The 18,355-nt window shown below is 41.3% G+C and overlaps 1 protein-coding gene across 1 annotated transcript; it reads left to right on the top strand.

The window, feature by feature from the left end:
- Nucleotides 1–12,825: 12,825 nt before the first annotated feature.
- Nucleotides 12,826–14,432, top strand: otos (otospiralin). Its single transcript, XM_078202676.1, has 3 exons — nucleotides 12,826–12,883; nucleotides 13,199–13,225; nucleotides 14,203–14,432. Exons 1-3 carry the CDS (start codon nucleotides 12,826–12,828, stop codon nucleotides 14,430–14,432), a joined length of 315 nt encoding a protein of 104 aa, XP_078058802.1.
- Nucleotides 14,433–18,355: the final 3,923 nt, after the last annotated feature.

Here is an 18,355-nt window from a genome sequence, read left to right as displayed (position 1 = left end):
ATTCATGCATGTGTTTGTGGAGCTGCGTTCAATTATGAATATATGCAGATATTTCACATTTTAAATCTCTTGGCAGGGCTGAAATTGTTTTCATTTGGGATTCTTTCTTACGGTTTACCAGTTACTTTTCAGCCTGGGCGTGTATCAAATGATTCTCATTTGAATCTGGGGAATACCTGAATCAAACAAGGTCTGAATCACCTCTGGGTGCAGTCAGAACTAGGGCAGGTAGGTTTTTAATCTTTGATCTATCACAGGGTCCTAGAAATTACTTACTGATTGTTAAAAATAACCACACATAGTAACCGGTAAATAGTTCAGAATAATGATCATCATTTGTTTCCTTTGGCTATTGCGTCAACTCGCCAAAACTAGCAAATCATTAGAAATATGTCATTAAAAAAAACAAGTCTTTTGATCGGCGTGTGAACGGAATGCATTGTGAAAATGTTCATGGGAACCATGCCGTCTCACCCACTGTTGTGTTGTGTTCTTCACTGGTGTGGGCGAATTTCTAACTTTTATATATTTATTTGCGACATTTCACTGATGTACGCGATCACCAGTTCCCATTGCACTGGGCATCAAAAAGAATAAGCACCCAGCATTTTTTAATAAAAAAAAAATAAAAGCTGCTCTCATTTTAAAATGTGTATGTTTCCAGCCACTTCCTGGAGAATAACCTCACTATCTGATTGTATAAGTAACCTGACTGACCTTACTGACATTTTCCATTCAGCTCTTGAAAATACATTAAACAAATAGGACCACCAATGCTGCCTGCGGAGAGGGTGCGTGGGAGGATCTTTTGCTTTCCATCGCACTTATACAAGGCTATTAGACATGTTTATTTTGTACACAATGTCCAGATTTAGACAAATTTCAGTCAGTCTAAACGTGTTCCTTTGAGTATATGCCGAACTGCTGTTAATGAATTGTAATTTCAGTCACATTCAGGCTTGATATGCAATCATTATTCTTTGGGTACTTGGTTAAATTAGAAAATAATGGATTCATCACTCACATAATGCAGGCAAATTATCGGTATCATGTAGAATAGGAACGGTAGGCCGACCACTCCTTGGAGTGACGGTCTATTAAAAAAAATCCTTTCTCAGATTTACAAAGCCAATGTGCAGAGTGGACAAGGGAAGCCCTTTATCCATCTCCTTGCTTGCTTCAAAAACAATTCACATTGAATCCAATTCATGGTCCCCACAAAAGAGACATACAAGATCCAGCTGACAAGAAATGGCATTACACCTGGTCTTGAGCTTGATCTGATTCTTGATCTTAACCAAAAGGCCAAGTAGGCACAATAGCCCTCATTTCTTGGAGGGGGACAAACACTCTTGAGCCCCTTAAACCATCTTTGTCAAATCCCCATTTATTCCATAGAAGGGGACAAGGATGGTTAAGGAACATATCAGCTTGACTTATAATCTCATCTCCAATTACAGAGGGACATGAACAGATGTCTGTAAGCAGGTTACCTGCCCAAGTGTTTGATTCAGAAAATCATGTATAATATGGTTAAAGTTAAAATAGAAAAATAAAATTACCTTAAAATTAGGCTCAAAAATGTAAAATAGTTATTTTTTATTGTAGCTTTATTGGTGACTGAGAATTGCTGACTGATCACTTCTTATAGCATCCTTGTCATCACCTTTAAAGTACAAAGTGCGAGATACAACCCACAGTGTTTAACTAAACCATGTGCAAAATGATATTTTTTACATTACTTTTAAAAATGAGAACTGGTGAGTTATATTCCTGGGGTGCAGTAACAGCACATAGTGATCCTTCAAATCAACATAAAACTATTCTCCTAATATACCCAGGGTGGAATTTTTCCAAAAATTACCAAGTGTCAGGTTAAGTCAGAAAACCGGCAACTTCTCCAGAGAAACACACAGGTTTTCCATTGCGATCTTCCCACACTTCACCAGTTTTTTGAAGGGGGACATGTTTTGCATTGGCATTGTGAGGGTTGGGGCCTAAACATGCCACCATGACCGGCTTCACAGAGATTGGAAGGAGCCCCAAACTCAAATTAAATTTAAAGGACCCACTCCCCCAACACACATCGAGAACCTCCCCCACAATGTTCACCGGCATAATCCCCACTATGTTCATCAGGGTAACAAAGTTTGCAGACGACACAAAGATAAGTGGAAAAGTGAATCGTGTGGAGGGCGTAGAAGGTCTGCAGAGAGATTTGGACAGGCTGAGTGAGTGGGTGAGGATCTGGCAGATGGAGTATAACGTTAACAAATGCGAGGTTATTCACTTTGGAAGAAATAATAGCAAATTGGATTATTATCTAAATGGAAAGAAATTACAACATGCTGCTGTGCAGAGGGACCTGGGGGTCCTTGTGCATGAGACGCAAAAACCCAGTCTGCAGGTGCAACAGGTGATCAAGAAGGCAAACGGGATGTTGGCCTATATCGCAAGGGGGATAGAATATAAAAGCAGAGATGTCTTGCTGCATCTGTACAGGGCATTGGTGAGGCCGCAGCTGGAATACTGTGTGCAGTATTGGTCCCCTTATTTGCGGAAGGATATATTGGCCTTGGAGGGAGTGCAGAGAAGGTTCACCAGGTTGATCCCAGAGATGAGGGGTGTTGATTATGAGGAGAGACTGAGCAGATTGGGTTTGTACTCGTTGGAATTTAGAAGGCTGAAGGGGGATCTTATAGAGACCTATAAGATAATGAAGGGGCTGGATAGGGTAGAGGTGGAGAGATTCTTTCCGCTTAGAAAGGAAACTAGAACTAGAGGGCACAGCCTCAAAATAAAGGGGGGTCAGTTTAGGACAGAGTTGAGGAGGAACTTCTCTCAGAGGGTGGTGAATCTCTGGAATTCTCTGCCCACTGAAGTGGTGGAGGCTACCTCGTTGAATATGTTTAAATCACGGATAGATGGATTCCTGATCAGTAGGGGAATTAGGGGTTATGGGGATCAGGCGGGTAAGTGGAACTGATCCACTTCAGATCAGCCATGATCTTATTGAATGGCGGGGCAGGTTCGAGGGGCTAGATGGCCTACTCCTGCTCCTATTTCTTATGTTCTTATAACACACACTATGTTTGTCAGCATAACATCCCTTCATTTAATGTTTGCTGGCAAATGCCCCTGCCTCCCCCCCGTATGTTCATCAGCATCAGGATATCAGGGCTCTCCCAATAGGTCCCCTTGAGGGGCTGCCCCTTTCAGGCCCTGCCCTCTTTTGCATAGTTTCTTTACATTAGTAACTTGGAAGTCAGGAAGATCTGAACAGCATTCAAGCTTGGATTAACAAGGGGGCAAGTAACATTCATGCCATACAAGTGCTGGGCAATGACCATCACCAGTAATAGGGAATCTTAACTATCTCTCCTTAACGTTTAATGCTCTGAATCACCCTCTAACAACATCCTGTAAGATATCATTGGTGGAAACTTAACTGGACAGGCAATATAAATATTGTGGTTGCAAGGGCAGGTCAGAGGCAGGAAGTCTGCAGCAAATATTCATCTTCTGATTCTCAAAAGCCTGTCCACCATCTACAAGATAAGAGTCAGGTGTGTGATAGAATATTTTCCACTTCCCTGAATGAGTGTTGCTTTAACAACACTCAAGAAGCTCAACACCTTCCAGGACAAAGCAGTCTACTTGTCTGGCACCTTGTGCACCTTAATATTCACTCTCTCCACCATTGACACGCGGTGGCAGCAATGTGCACCAGATAAAAACTGCCCTGCAGAATGTGCCTTCAGTCACGAGGACATGCACTTTTAAAAAATATGATTTTTCAACTGACAGGGATTTTTTGCATTTTGAACTGAGACAGAGCAAACTGCTTACAAATGCAAGGCCACATTCCATTAATGTGATGAGGAATATTTCCTAAAATCTATAACCAGAGAAAGAAATAAGAAGAATTGATCAGGTGGTGGCAAGTTTCAGAGGCCTACAGGTTGCATGTGGAAGCAAGACTTCAGTTGCTATGCAACTGAGCAATGGTAACTGCAGAGGAGAAACAAGATGCAGTAACAATAATTACATGAGTTAACATCACATTTTGACAAAGTAGACATCGGTGTGATTCACATTAAATTAGGCATTAGAAGGATGCATTTAAACACAATAATACAACATCTACATCTATAGTGTGACATAGAAAAACAGACCCCACATTCCCATCTCCATAAACATTCACAAAGGACTCTAGGAACTAATAACTCTCAATCATACTCTTCCTTTCAACCAAACCATTTCCTAAATAGACCCCAAATCAACTTAGATTGCAAAATGTTGAATCCCTACAGTGCTAAAGGAGGCCATTTGGCCCATCGAGTCCAACAACAATCCCACCCATCCCCATGACCACCCATATTTAGCCTGTTAATCCCTCTGATAGTAAGGGGCAATTTGACATGGCCAATCCACCTAACCCACACATCTTTGGACTGTGGGAGGAAACTGGAGCACCCGGAGGAAACCCACGCAGATACAGGGAGAATGTGCAAACTCCACACAGACAGGAATTAAACCTGGGTCCCTGGTGCTGTGAGGCAGCAGTGCTAACCATTGCACCACTGCGTCATCCTTATCCTGAATGGAGAATAAATAGCATCTGAGGCTCACATTATTTTCTGCACAACTGATTTTTGTGTTTTGAAATAAATCTGTCCTGAAAATATATATTATTTGCAGAATATGACAAAAATACAATCAGAAGGAATGCATTGCAATATTCTGCTTCCTGGATTTCAAATCCAGTAACTTGGATATGATTGTACCTCATGGAGAGATTTCGAGTAATGTAAGTATTGTTGCAAGTAATATGATTTAAAGTAATGTAAGTATTGTTGCAAGTGTGACAATATAACTTGGACTTCAGATGCATTAACGTACATTAAAGACCTGAGACCTCTTCCATTAAAGCATCCAAAATTCTGATGTTCAGTCAAGCTTATAAAGCGTTCAGCCTGTCCTTTGCATATTTTGGGCATCGCACCATTGAGTGCTGTTATTTTTTGCTTACATTATGGGAAAACAGAAACCATTCCCCATGCTAATGGAACAGCAAAATACTACGGATGCTGGAAAACTGAAATAAAAACAGTTAGTACTGGAAATACTCCACGGGTCAGGTAACATCTGTGCAGAGAGCAACAGAGTTAAAGTTTCAAATCTGTCACCTTTCATCAGGAGTGAGAAAACCTAGAAAAGTGATAGGTTTTGAGAAAGTATAAGAGAGCAGGGGAAGTTCTCTGGCAGGACAAATTAAATGATAAAAAGTTGATCCTCTGTTCAAGAAAGGAAAAAGGGATAATGCAGGAAATTATAGACCAGTGAGTCTCACATTGGTGGTTGGTAAGGTATTGGAGACAATTTTCAGGGATAGGATTTACACGCATTTAGAAAAGTGGGATGGCACGGTGGTTAGCACTGCTGCCTCACAGCACTAGGGACCTTGGTTCAATTCCTGGCTTGGGTCATTATGTGGAGTTTGCAGGTTCTCCCAGTGTTTGTGTGGGTTTCCTCCGGGTGCACCGGTTTCCTCCTATAGTCTGAAAGGTGTGCTGGTTAGGCGCATTGACCTGAACAGGCACTAGAGTATGGCGACTAGGGAAATTTCACAGTAACTTCATTGCAGTGTTAACGTAAGGCTTACTTGTACTAATAAATAAACTTTTAACTTGTTTTTAAAGCATGGCCTAATTAGGGAAAGTCAGTGTAGCTTTGTGCAGGGCAGGTCATGTCTTAGCAACTTGACTGATTTTTTTGAGGGGGTGACAAAGCTGATCGATGAGGGTAGAGAAGTGGGTGTTGTCTGTGTGGATTTTAATAAGGCTTTCGACAAGGTCCCCCATGGTAGGCTCATTCAGAAGATTATGATGCATGGGATTCACGGTGACTTGGCCATTTGGATTCAGAATTGGCTTGCCCATAGAAGTCAGAGAGTAATGTGGAAGGGTAATTTTCTGGCTGGTGGTCCGTGACTAGTGGTGTTCTGCAGGGATCCATACTGGGACCTCTGCTGTTTGTGATATATATATAGAAATGACTTGGGTGAACACGTAGATGGGTGGGTTAGTAAGTTTGTAGACAACACAAAGATAGGTGGAGTTATGGATAGTGGAGAAGGTTGTCAAATGATACAGCGGGATAAACATTAGTTGTAGATATGGGCAGAGAAATGGTAGATGGAGTTTAATCCAGGCAAGTGTGAGGTGCTGCATTTTGGGAGATCATTAACATACAGTTAGTGGCAGGACCCTGAACAGCATTGATGTAGAGAGGGATCTTGGGGTTCAAGTCTATAGTTCCCTGAAAGTGGCCACACAAGTAGATAGCGTAGTAAAGAAAACATATAGCATGCTTGCCTTCATTGGTTGGGGCACTGAGTACAAGAGTCAGGATGTCATGTTACAGCTTTATAAAACTTTGGTTAGGCCACACTTCGAGTATTGCATTCAATTTTGGTCGCCACACTACAGGAAGGATTTGGGGGCTTTGGACGAGCTTTACCAGAATGCTGCCTGGATTAGAGGGTATGAACTATAAGGAGAGGCTGGACAAACTAGGATTGTTTTCTCTGGAGTGTCAGAGGCTGAAGAAAGACCTGATAGAAGTCTATAAAATTATGAGAGGCATAGATAGGATTCCCGAAGTTGAAATGTCTAATACTAGGAAGCATGCACTTAAGGTGAGAGGGGTAAGGTTCAACGGAGATGTGAGGGGCAAGTTTTTTACACAGAGAGTGGTAGGTGTCTGCAACGCACTGCCAGGGTTGGTGTTGGAGGCAGTTACGATAGCAGTGTTTAAGAGGTTTTTAGATAAGCACATGAATATGCTAGGAATAGAGGGATATGGACCAAGGGTAGGCAGAAGGGATTAGTTTAATTTGGTGTCATGCTTGGCACAACATCATGGGCTGAAGGGCCTGTTCCTGTGCTACACTGTTCTATGTTTTATGTTCAATGTTTCATGGTACAAAATCAGAGGGAATGGAAGTGGAGTCATGTAAATAAATAAAAGATTTGTCTAAATGAGGTGTGGATGGCAAGATAGCAGCTGTCCAAATGCAAAATAAAGAGATTAAAAAAGAAACAAGAATGCAACTGAATCAGCAAAAGCCAATGAAATAAAATGGGGGCAAATGTAATGATTAAAAATTGTTGGGCTCAGTGTTGGGTCCAGAAGACTGTCAAGTGCCAAGTCGAAAGATGAAGTGCTGGTCCTCAATCTTCAATGAGTTTCATTAGTTTAGATATCAGACATTAAAGTCAGGCAGCAGGCCACCATCCTGGTATTAAAAAATGGTATTAAAAGTCACCCCAAGAACCCCAAGATCCCTCTCTACATCAATGCTGTTCAGGGTCCTGCCATTAACTGTAAATGATCTCCCAAAATGCAGCACCTCACACTTGCCTGGATTAAACTCCATCTACCATTTCTCTGCCCATATCTACAACTAATCTTTATCCCGCTGTATCATTTGACAACCTTCTCCACTATCCATAACTCCACCTATCTTTGTGTTGTCTACAAACTTACTAACACACCCATCTACGTTTTCACCCAAGTCATCTATATAGAGATCACAAACAGCAGAGGTCCCAGTACAAATCCCTGCAGAACACCACGAGTCACGGACCACCAGCCACAACAAAATCACCGAAAAGAACTCTCTCTTTCTCTCTCTTGCACACACACACACTGTACATGTTGCAGGAAAGTACAACCAGTGACAGTTCCTTCACTGTCACTGGGTCAAAATCCTGGAACTTCCTCCCTAACCGCTCCTACACCTCATGGACTGCAGCAATTAAAGCTGTCAGCTCATAATCACTTTCTCAAGAAAAATTAGGGATGGCAATAAATGCTAGGCTTATCAACAATGCTCATATTCCATGAAAGAATTAAAATAAAATGCTGCACCTCACAGTCTACATCTACTAATCTCAGCCTGATCTTTGAGTATATTGAAGTCAACCTTACTCTGCAAAATATAAATCCCAAGCCATGTTCCAGGTCCAGTTTGAATTTTATGACTATAAACTATAAAGGTTCCCGTTGGCCTCCTGTAATAGATGAGCTGTTCAGCTCCACAAACACAGTCACACACTAATCAATGGCGTTTCCACTTCCAGAAGTGATTCCATTATGTTGTTGTGTGGTCCACTTTAAATGAGGAGTTGTGGTTTGTTGATCAACAAGTGAATATATAACAGCAGTTCAAAAAATAGTTAAACAATTAACAGAAATATGCACATAATAAGTCATTGTGTTAGCAACAGGCACATGGAGATACATCCTAGTTTCATTAACCAGAACCTAAATTTTGAACCAAAATATGCTGTGGATATTTAAATTCAAAGAGATATTGTATACATCTAGTGAGCTAGTTTCCATCTCATTTAGAGTGCATTAACTCAACAACCCACCTGGCAGAACTGATCATTGTTATCAAATTGGGAGATGTGGAGGTGGAGACTGCACAAAGATCAAATTATTGAGGTATGGAGATACCTGATAGAAATTCAAGATGAAGATCTAATCGGGGCATTTAAAAAAAAATCATTCAAGATTATCCATCTTTAATTGCTTTTGGGAAGGTAGTGGTGAGCTGCCTTCATGAACCACATTCCATGTGGTGTAAGTATAGCCTTAGTGCCATGAGGGAGGAAGTTTCAGGATTTTGACCCATTGAAAGTGAAGGGACAATATACTTCTCAGTCAGTATGGTGGGTGGCTTGGAGGGCAACTTCCAGGTGGTGGTGTTCCCACGTATCTGCTGCCCTTGTTCTTCTAGATGGAGGTTGTCATGTGTTTGGAAGTTGCTGTCTAAGGAGTCTTGGTGAGTTTCTGCAGTGCATCGCAACATTGCCATTGTGCAGCAGTAGTCGAGGAAGTGGATGGGGTGCCAATCAAGCTAGGAAACAGTGCAGAACGTGTGCCATGGCCTGCAAGACTTGGCACCTCAGCGCACAAGGGGACACCCACTCCCGATGCTGTTGAAGGTCATGGCGGCCCTCAACGTTTACGCCACCGGGTCTTCCAGGCCGCCAGCAGGGACCTCTGTGGGATCTCCCAGTCCTGCATCCACAAGTGTGTACGAGAGGTGATGGAGGACCTGTATGCATGGGCTAGGCAGTACATCACTTTTGGCCAGAGCCAGGCCCAGCAGGAAATCCGGGCTGCAGGATTTGTACCATTGCAGGAATGCCTAATGTGCAGGGGGCTATTGACTGCACGCACATTGCCCTGAGGTCCCCTGACCAGAACTCACAATGGTTTGTGAACAGGAAGGGGTTCCACTTGCTGAATATGAAGTTGGTGTGCGACCACTGGATGCACATTATACACGTGTGCGCCTGACAGCCTGGCAGCATGAATGACTGGTTTATACTGAGGAGCTCAGACAACACCGAAGTATTCGAGGAGTAGCTCAGGCTGCAGGGATGACTCGTGAGGGGCATGGGTTATGCGCTCAGGACTTGGCTAATGATGCCAGTGCGGAGGCCACTGACCAAGGTGGAGGCCCATTACAATGAGACCCACTCTGCCAATCGGTCAATCGTGGAGCGGTGTATAGGACTCCTCAAGCACTGACTATTTCTCAATTTTCAAGTACATGTAGAGATTTCAATATATTTCGAGACATTTTGAGACATGTGATTTTGTTTCCCCACACTTACTTCACAAAGGATGTATATCCAATTTAGGAACTGGCTTTGATTTCAGGACTAATAATGCCCCAAAGGTTGAAAGAGTAACAATCCATATTGAGAGTCTGGTGTCGGGAAGATATTGGGCCCTATTTTACTATTTTGGTTCTAAGTGCTGGGCGGACTTGAAACTGGGAGTGTTTCAGATCTGACTTTTAGACCCGTTCTCAGGTGCCGCCATACGCACTCTGCCTGAAAAAATATCAGCAATTCCAAACTGCGCTGCATAATCCTGTGGGCGGGGCTTAATGTGCCCGAAATCCTGCAGCTCTGATCAGCGCCTCCAACTGCACAGGCACAGAAAAAGAAATGATAGAATGTGGCTCCCCTGCCACATCCCTCCGGGGCTGGATAATGCCTTCCAGGCCCCCACAGACATTGCCCCACCCCCCCCAACATTACTGACCCCCTTATCCCCCCCACACCCCCACCATCCAGACCGATCGTGGGCCCCTCCCCCCTTCCCACCACTGATCTCAGGCAGAGTGGCAGCAGACCCCCCTTCCCCCCCATCGATCTCAAGCAGAGTGGCAGCAGATCCACCTCCCCCCCCCGCACCCCCCTCCCGCCCCCCTGCCACTGATCTCAAGCCATTGGACGCTCGGCACTTATCTCCTCACTAACCCTCACTAACTGGAGTACCCAAATCAGACTTATATGGAACATGTCTGTTTCGCGCCGATTCCGGATGGGTGAATGCGGTGGTAAAGGGGGAAAGGCCAGTAAAGTTGGGCGTGCAGCCCATTAAGTCAATTTAAATGCATGCAATTGCATTTAAATGGCCGTCATACCCGTTTCGGGCGCAGTCCTGCTCACGGCCATTTTCGAACCTTGGTAAAGGGGGAACCAGCGCGGAGGCCGGAGGGGATCGCGCTACTCGCCTCACGCCCATCTTTACCAAGTTTCCGCACCCACAAACGGATGCAACACGATGGCAAAATTGGGCCCATTGTCTAGGCAGTCCCACCAGCAAGGCAGCTTATCAGATGCAAATGATTCCCTTTGGTTCCTTTTTGAAATGAGCCTGCACAGCCCCAGGTACGATATGAATAGTTAGCAGCTTTGCAGGCATAACGAGTTTCAATGTGCGAGCCTCCTGGTTTCATGATTACAAGGGTTCTCTGCAATGAGGTGTGAGATTTCACAGTTGCAAAAAGAATTATTTTGTTCTTATCACTCCTGGGGATAGCTCCCAAACAATGGGCCAACCCTGTTGTCATGTGACTTGTAGCAGCCAATTTTTGGTTCAGCAAGAAATCAATTTAAAAAATAGTAATCAGGATAAAGTTTTGAACATACAGTGTTGGATTTCTTCTTATGTCATAGGAACCCAACACTCTTCACTTCAGCCATTCCCGGTGGTGGCAAGCTCCACATTTTCAGCACTCTGTCTCCTGAATCTCTTTTGAATTCCTGGACTCTGGTTATGCTCTTCCTCACAAGTGGAAACCCAAGGCCAGATAATCCCACCCGAGGTCAACAGACCTTTGCATGGTCTGTGCCTCGCCCGTTACAATTCTCGTGGTGGGCAGGATGGTAAGATACTGCCCTCTGTCTCTGAATCCACTCTTATCAAACATTTCACTATTTTAACATTCTCCATTAGGCCACACTTCTGCCTTTTAAGAGAACAGAGATCTAGCCCATTAATGCTTTCCTGATATGTATACCCACACATTCCTGCTATTATCCTTGTAAGCCTGCTCTGTACCCCCTCCAGTGCCTCTATATCCTTTCTATATATGGTGACTACAACTGTAAGTCGTATTCCCAGTGCAGTCTAACTAATGTTCAGTACAGGTTTAGCATTACTTTCCTACTTTGCAATTCAATCCCGCTAGAAATAAAGCCTCATGCTTATGGCCTTGCAAATCTATGGCATATGTTAGTGATTGGTGTGTTTGTAGTAATCTGAGATCCTATCATTCTTCGACCCCACCCAGACTCACATCTTCAAAGTAATGTGACTTCCCTATTCTTCCTACCAGAATGCACTACCTCACATGTATCTGCATTAAACTTCAATTGCCAATTATTGTCCATGCTGCAAGATTATTAATGTCCTCTGGTAATTTATTGCGGTTCTCCTCACTATTGACTATCAAGCCCACCCCTCCACCCCAATTTGGTTTCATCCAGAAATTTAAAAATTGCATTTGATTCCAAAATGCAAATCATTAATGTAATTTGTGAATATCAATGGTCTCAATGCTGGAACACCACCATCTAGTTTCTCCCATTCTGAATAACTATCCTTCACTCTCCATCTCTGCTTTCCAGTAATCCAATCTGTCATTATAGGCTCACACTTCCAGCAACTTTGTGGGCAAAATATTTTAAAAGATAAATGTTCATAAACAATTCTAACTAACGAAGTACACTGTGAGATGTCCCCTTCCAGCAAATGTGGGCCATTAAATTGTTACTCGTGCAAAACCCTGGAACTCACTCCCTAACAGCATAGTGGGTGTACCTACACCACAGGGACTGCAGCCTTTCAATGAGGCAGCTCAGCACTACCTTCTGAAGGGCAACTAGGGGTGAGCAATTAATACTGGCTTAGCAAGCGATGCCCACATCCAGTAAATAAATCTTTTAAAAATTAAATTCTTACAAATTCTGTTTTTCCTTACAAATGCACGTCTTCTGCCTTAACTTAGGAGGGCACTATCGGATTAAAGAGCAAACTGGTCAAGTTCACAAATGGCAGCAGATCTGGGCTTATAGAAAGGACACATTATAAAAATCTTCCAGCAAGAGAAGTGACGTTTTTTTTCTTGTAATTTAGCCTGAGCCAATTTAAACATTTGATCCCACAGCTAGCCAGCAGCACATTCAAGGTCTGAAGCTAAATTTTAAGTTCTAAACAGTTCTTTCAATTATTGCAATCCCTCACAAAATATGTAAGTATCAAACATCTGTTTGGAAGTCTTTAAGTGTAAGTTGAGACTTAGATCAGTAATCAAAATATGATTTCATTTAATATTTGCAAATTTGTCTGCAAACCCTATGAAAAGTTTAATTTGTAACCACTGCTAAATATTTGGAGAAGCTGGGACTCACTGGATGTCTAATTATTATGTTTTTTTTAATAGCCAAAATGAAGTGGTTTGTCTGTTTTGGGCTGTTTGTATTTCTCATTTTGAATGTCCTAACTGGTAAGTTTAATAAAATCTATTTCAGAAACTACTCTTAAATTCAAAATTGCTATAAACTTGAAAATAATTTATTAATATGACTAATAATTGAATAATAATTTAAAATTGCTATAATCTTGATAAACATTGATATTTTAAACTTCTTCAGGGTAATTTAAAGCTGGTTATATTAATGTTACTTAGTAATCTAGATGAATCTTAAAATGCCATGTTGGCATTACTCAAGTGAAGTATTTTATTTCAGGGCTATGAAAAGCCCTTTTGTGAGTTGTGTGGCGCTGAACCCTGATCGTTTCTTCATTTATTTATTTGCAGATGCCAGCGTGATCCGACAGTCAGACGGTATAAAATGTTATTTGACATTCTTGCAATAAAAACTTATCAGCTCTGAAATGTATAAAAGTACTTTACTTTATTCCAACAGGGTTTTGTTTTATTGTTTAATTTAAGTTTACATATTCTGTAATTATCCAAGTGTAGGAATGGAATTTGGAATTGATCCATTGAATTATTCAAGTATCATTTGGTATAAAATAATGATTAAAAAGCAAAACCAAAAGAGGTAAATTAGAGCTCCTTTAGATTTGGAGGACAAATAAATTATTTAAATACCAGAAGGAAGCTTGAAGCACAGTCTTTAGCGAATACAAATGGGTATCTGTGTAGGAAATACTTGGATCATTGCATGGGCATGGGAAACCTGGCCAGTAATAAAAGGTCAGTTGAAATAACATTTCAAATCATTTTTCTTTGGCAACATTTTTATAATATATTTACACTCTATGTGAACAAAATCGTACCGTTAGAACTTAATTATAGTGTGGGCTTTTCACTAAGTCTTGGATGCAATGGGTTTTGTTCATTTCAGAAGTAGTAATAGCTAGGGAATATATATATTAATTAAGTTGCAGTGATTTTATATTGATATTGAAATGCATTTTTTAATTTACTGGTATAAGGATACACTACAGTTATAGATCATTGATACCCAAGTATAATTAAGGTATCAATGTACCTATGTTATATTTGTGTTATTATGTATTGCAGGTACAAATACCAGCGGTGCATCCAAAGTCTTTTTGAAATTAGTAATAGTGTTATGATGATACCATATTAATATGCCAGGATGCCCATATTATAGTCATATCATTTTGCACGTTCTGTGGAAGTATCAGTTTATGTGGATATGTTTTTGTTTGGTTATTATGCAGTAAATAGTAGACCGTGTACCTATTTTATTAAATAATTTTACTGACAAGCATACACACTGTATTCTTGTGTGAGAAACACCCATTTGTGGATTTTCCCTCCTTATTTAGCCCATCATGTGGAAAAACGAAGCCCGCCATACTGGCCTTACTCCACTACCGACTTCTGGAGATATGTGGAGTATTTCCGAAGCATTGGAGACTACGAAAGGATCCAGCAACTGGCACACACTTTCTATGCTCATTTCCCCTTGGGAAACACAATGGGCTATGATACTCCAGAACAACAAGAAATACAACACGAAGTACAAGTTGAGGTTGCAAAGGAGGCACACGAGTAGGGAAGAGAAGATACAAAGAAAGCACACCCTTTGATTTAACATGTAAACAAATCGAATTAGTGAATGACATTAGAATTATTGTAACATTATAATCTGCCTCATCTCTCTGTTGCATCTATGTAGCACACTAATTGTATAACTCCTCTATAATCCTGTTACAGAATTTGCTTGCATTGTATTAAAAATTTCTCTCATACTATGCTCCCTCAGTTTATTTTGGAAAGAAATAGTTTGTTTTAACCTTTGTGACTCAAACTTGTATTTTTTAATTTATGGAAGTGTTGGTGTAACACTTAATAATTTATCTGAATTATTCATAAAGGCGTTATTTCTTGTCAAACTCACAATGTCATAAATTCAGAATCTACTAGCCAATGTGCATAGACCAATTTGTTTCCAAATAACTAGTTGTATTTAAACACAAGTGTCTAATGAATAGGTGTAACATTACATATGTAACCAGCAATTCTATATTTCACTGCTTTAAATAGAGAGATACTGTTCCTTTAATGACGTAGTACTGGACTTAATTTGCGGAAGGACCACAATTTATTTTCAGCAAAGCATGGTTTTATGTGTCCCTCACAATCATAAAATAAATAGATCATATTATGTAACAGTGAAAAGAAATAACAGAATGGAACCTAAATGCCCACATTTTTATATCTGTATAATTTAATTGGATAACTTCCCCATAATTAGATGCCACAGAAAAGTATTTTTTATTCATATATATCTATTGTCTAGTACCGAACAGCCTAAAGAAAGTTCTTATTTTAAGAGTATTCTACTGAACTATGAATCCAAAGCAAAACCACATAATTGCACTATTGTAAAATTAGCTCATCTCAAACTGCCATAGTCCTGTCAGAGTACAGCTGTGTACATGGACATTTTTCCTCTCTTCCAGTAAGCTCCTCGCTCACTTTATATCTTGGTAATCACAGGCACAGTTACAATGTTTCTTCTCATAAATGAGAAGAAAGATTGCCGTTAGGTGTAATTTATTTATTTTAAATAGCTAGGTTTCTAAATTTCCTAAACCATCAAACAATGATTCACAGAAGTGTGGTGCATGCACATAAATATTTTATTTACTTTCACAGAAAGTTAGGAGAAAAAAAGGAGTTTTATACGTGATTCAACCTAAAGGACTACCTAAACATTTCGAGGAGACAATACTTGGTGATATTTCAAACAGGCATCTGAGGAATATCAAGATGAAAGGGCTTCAAAATATTTGTTCTTCCATCATACCACTCTACTGAAATTCCAGTAGAGGTGTGACTGATTTGCCATAAATGGACCAAAGCACAGATTTGCTGAGCTTTTCTATGTCCCTATCTGACACTGGGACTTGCAACTGGGAGACGTTCCATCCATCCATGTAAGGTCAGTGGCATAGGAAGAGTCAGGATCAGATCTGGAGATTCAGGATTTTCCATGTTCTCTGAGTTGGGAGCAGATGAAGGGAAGAATTTTGATTAGTTTTCCCTGTGTGAAGCAATGTACCAGCCTCCCCAAAGGTACCCACTCAAACCAGCTTGAAGAAAAAGTATGATTTTTAATATGCAGTCCCCTTAGAGAAGAGTTCATTGTGGACACTTATACCTTCTGTCCAGGAGGAGGAGATATCTTTCCACCCTTGCTGAGACAAGACAGTGATACTTTATTTCCTGGCATGTGGAGGCTCATGAGACACCTCTAGTAATGTGGGTGACTGAACAAAGGAATCTAAATGGGAGAGCACTGTTACACATATCAATCTAATGCTGCAAGTAAGGTTAATAATTTCTTGCCTGTCAAAAGTCAAAATTGAAGGTCCTATTAGAAAACATAATCCATAGACATCAGCTTGAATCATCTTTAAAAGATGTAAAATAATCCTGCACAAACTGTTCTCAGTAAAATTTCACTGTGGCTATTTTTTAAATGTTTGTGCTCCTCACAATTACTCCTGGTGTAAAATCACATTGCAATACTCCCAATGGTAGGTTAATAGTGGGGCAGTCATCCCACTGGCAGGTTGCATGAATGCCATTTACATCTCATGAACCCTCATTAAAACAACTGCCCCTGGTGTCCCATCAGGCCTTCCTACCATGCGTCACACCAGTGTGAAATTGTGTTGGTCTAAATTGCTAAAGAGTGGCATGCACAAGACGGTCCTAAGTTCACAAGAGACTTTGAGGTGAGTGCAAAAAAGCCTTTCTGCCATAGTGCTGTGCTTCTCCTGATGCGCTGATCACCACTTTGCCCAGGCAGACTGGTTGCTGCCCTCCATCTATATGTCAGGCTGGTCTTCCGCACAGTGCTGTTGGAGCTATAGTCCCTGCTGTGTCACTGAGTTGGATCAGTACAGTACCTGAGATTGGGGAGTACAAAGGTCTTTTTCTCCCTGGTGCCACCCAGCAGTGTCTATCTGGACAGTATTGTGCCGCAAGACTCATGCAGCCTTTGCAACTAAGGTCCAAAGTTCAACCCAGGATGGAATGCAAGGTGAGATTGGGGGAGGGTGAATGGCCTGACAAAGATAAGGGGGAGGGCAATGTGGAAGGAAGGCTGTGCAAGGAGAGGAGGAAGAGCAACAGCTCACAATGGCAGGCAGAGGGCTAAGGGGGTGAATTAAGAAGATAAACAATGGAAGGCAGAGGGAAGACTGAGAGGAGAGAAGCTGGATCTTAACAAGCCTACATGAAAAGCTCACAAACAAGGAGGTCAAACAGATATCATATCTCTGAATGGAAAGGGAAGCATGAAGACTCCAGATGTGGTAGGCAAAGTCCCAAGTGGCCATGGGCACCTCACAGGTGATGGGCTCAGAGGGAGAGGAATCGAGGAATAGACTCCTTCCTGAGGCAATTGCTCATTTTCTCTGGTTGCTGACATCCTGCACGTTCTGGTGAAAACTGGTAGGTTAGAGAGAGCGATATGAGTGTGCTGACTGGTATTTAAATATGGCTTTGGGACATTTGTACTTGCCAGCTGAGGGTGGGTGGATGAATCAGCTGTCAGCCCTCCAGGTGATTCAGAGAAACTCACCAGTGCATAATTAGTGAGATCCTCAGCACAGGATCTGGTGCGAGATCCTGCTGTTCTGGCCAGTGGGAAAGCGCTGCCAGAATCACTTGCCACAGCATTTAGTCTTAAAAACAGAGAATTCCGTCCATAGTTTTCCATTTCTATCTCCATTGCAGCTCTTCAGCCAATCAACACCCTTTTCTCGAGTAAAAATTGTTGTGATCATTTGGAATTTGGTATTCTTGCATTTGTTCTGATGAGTGCAAGTTGAAAAGCTTCGGTGGCATGTCCTTTTCAGCAATATTTAAGTATTTTTATTACCAAATGACTGTTTCTACTGGTTTATTTTAATGAAGACAGTTTTCCTCATTAGTGTTTATATAAATGGAACAACTTTGCAAATCTTCTAACATTCATTTGAACCCCTGCACCGGCCTTTCACCATTGCTGGTTTTTGCGTGAAAGGTTTTTTAAAATAAAGTTTAAGTGAAATTTAACAAATTAAACACAAATTTAAATATACAATGACTCAAAGTTTCTGGCTTATCACCTGTGTCTGATTTGAGGCAGCTACATCTGGTGATTTGTCATGGAATTATATACTTTACAAACTAAAAGAGAAAATGCTGGAAAATCTCAGCAGGTCTGGCAGCATCTGTAAGGAGAAGAACTGACGCTTCGAGTCCAGATGACCCATTGTCAAAGCTAAAAGGCACAGAACGTGGGAGATATTTATACTGTAGCGTGAGGGAATGAAAGATGAATCATAATCACAAAAACAAGGGGAAAGGCTAAAATAAAAGCAAATTACTGCGGATGCTGGAATCTGAAGCCAAAAGAGAAAATGTTGGAGAATCTTTGCAGGTCTGGTAGCATCTGTGTGGTGAACCATCGTTGGTTCA

The sequence above is a fragment of the Mustelus asterias genome, chromosome 3 (genome assembly GCF_964213995.1).
Source record: "Mustelus asterias chromosome 3, sMusAst1.hap1.1, whole genome shotgun sequence".
In the NCBI taxonomy this organism is placed as follows: Eukaryota; Metazoa; Chordata; class Chondrichthyes; order Carcharhiniformes; family Triakidae; genus Mustelus; species Mustelus asterias.
The sequence above is the reverse complement of the archived record's forward strand: the minus strand, read 5'-3'. Positions and strand labels throughout refer to the sequence as shown.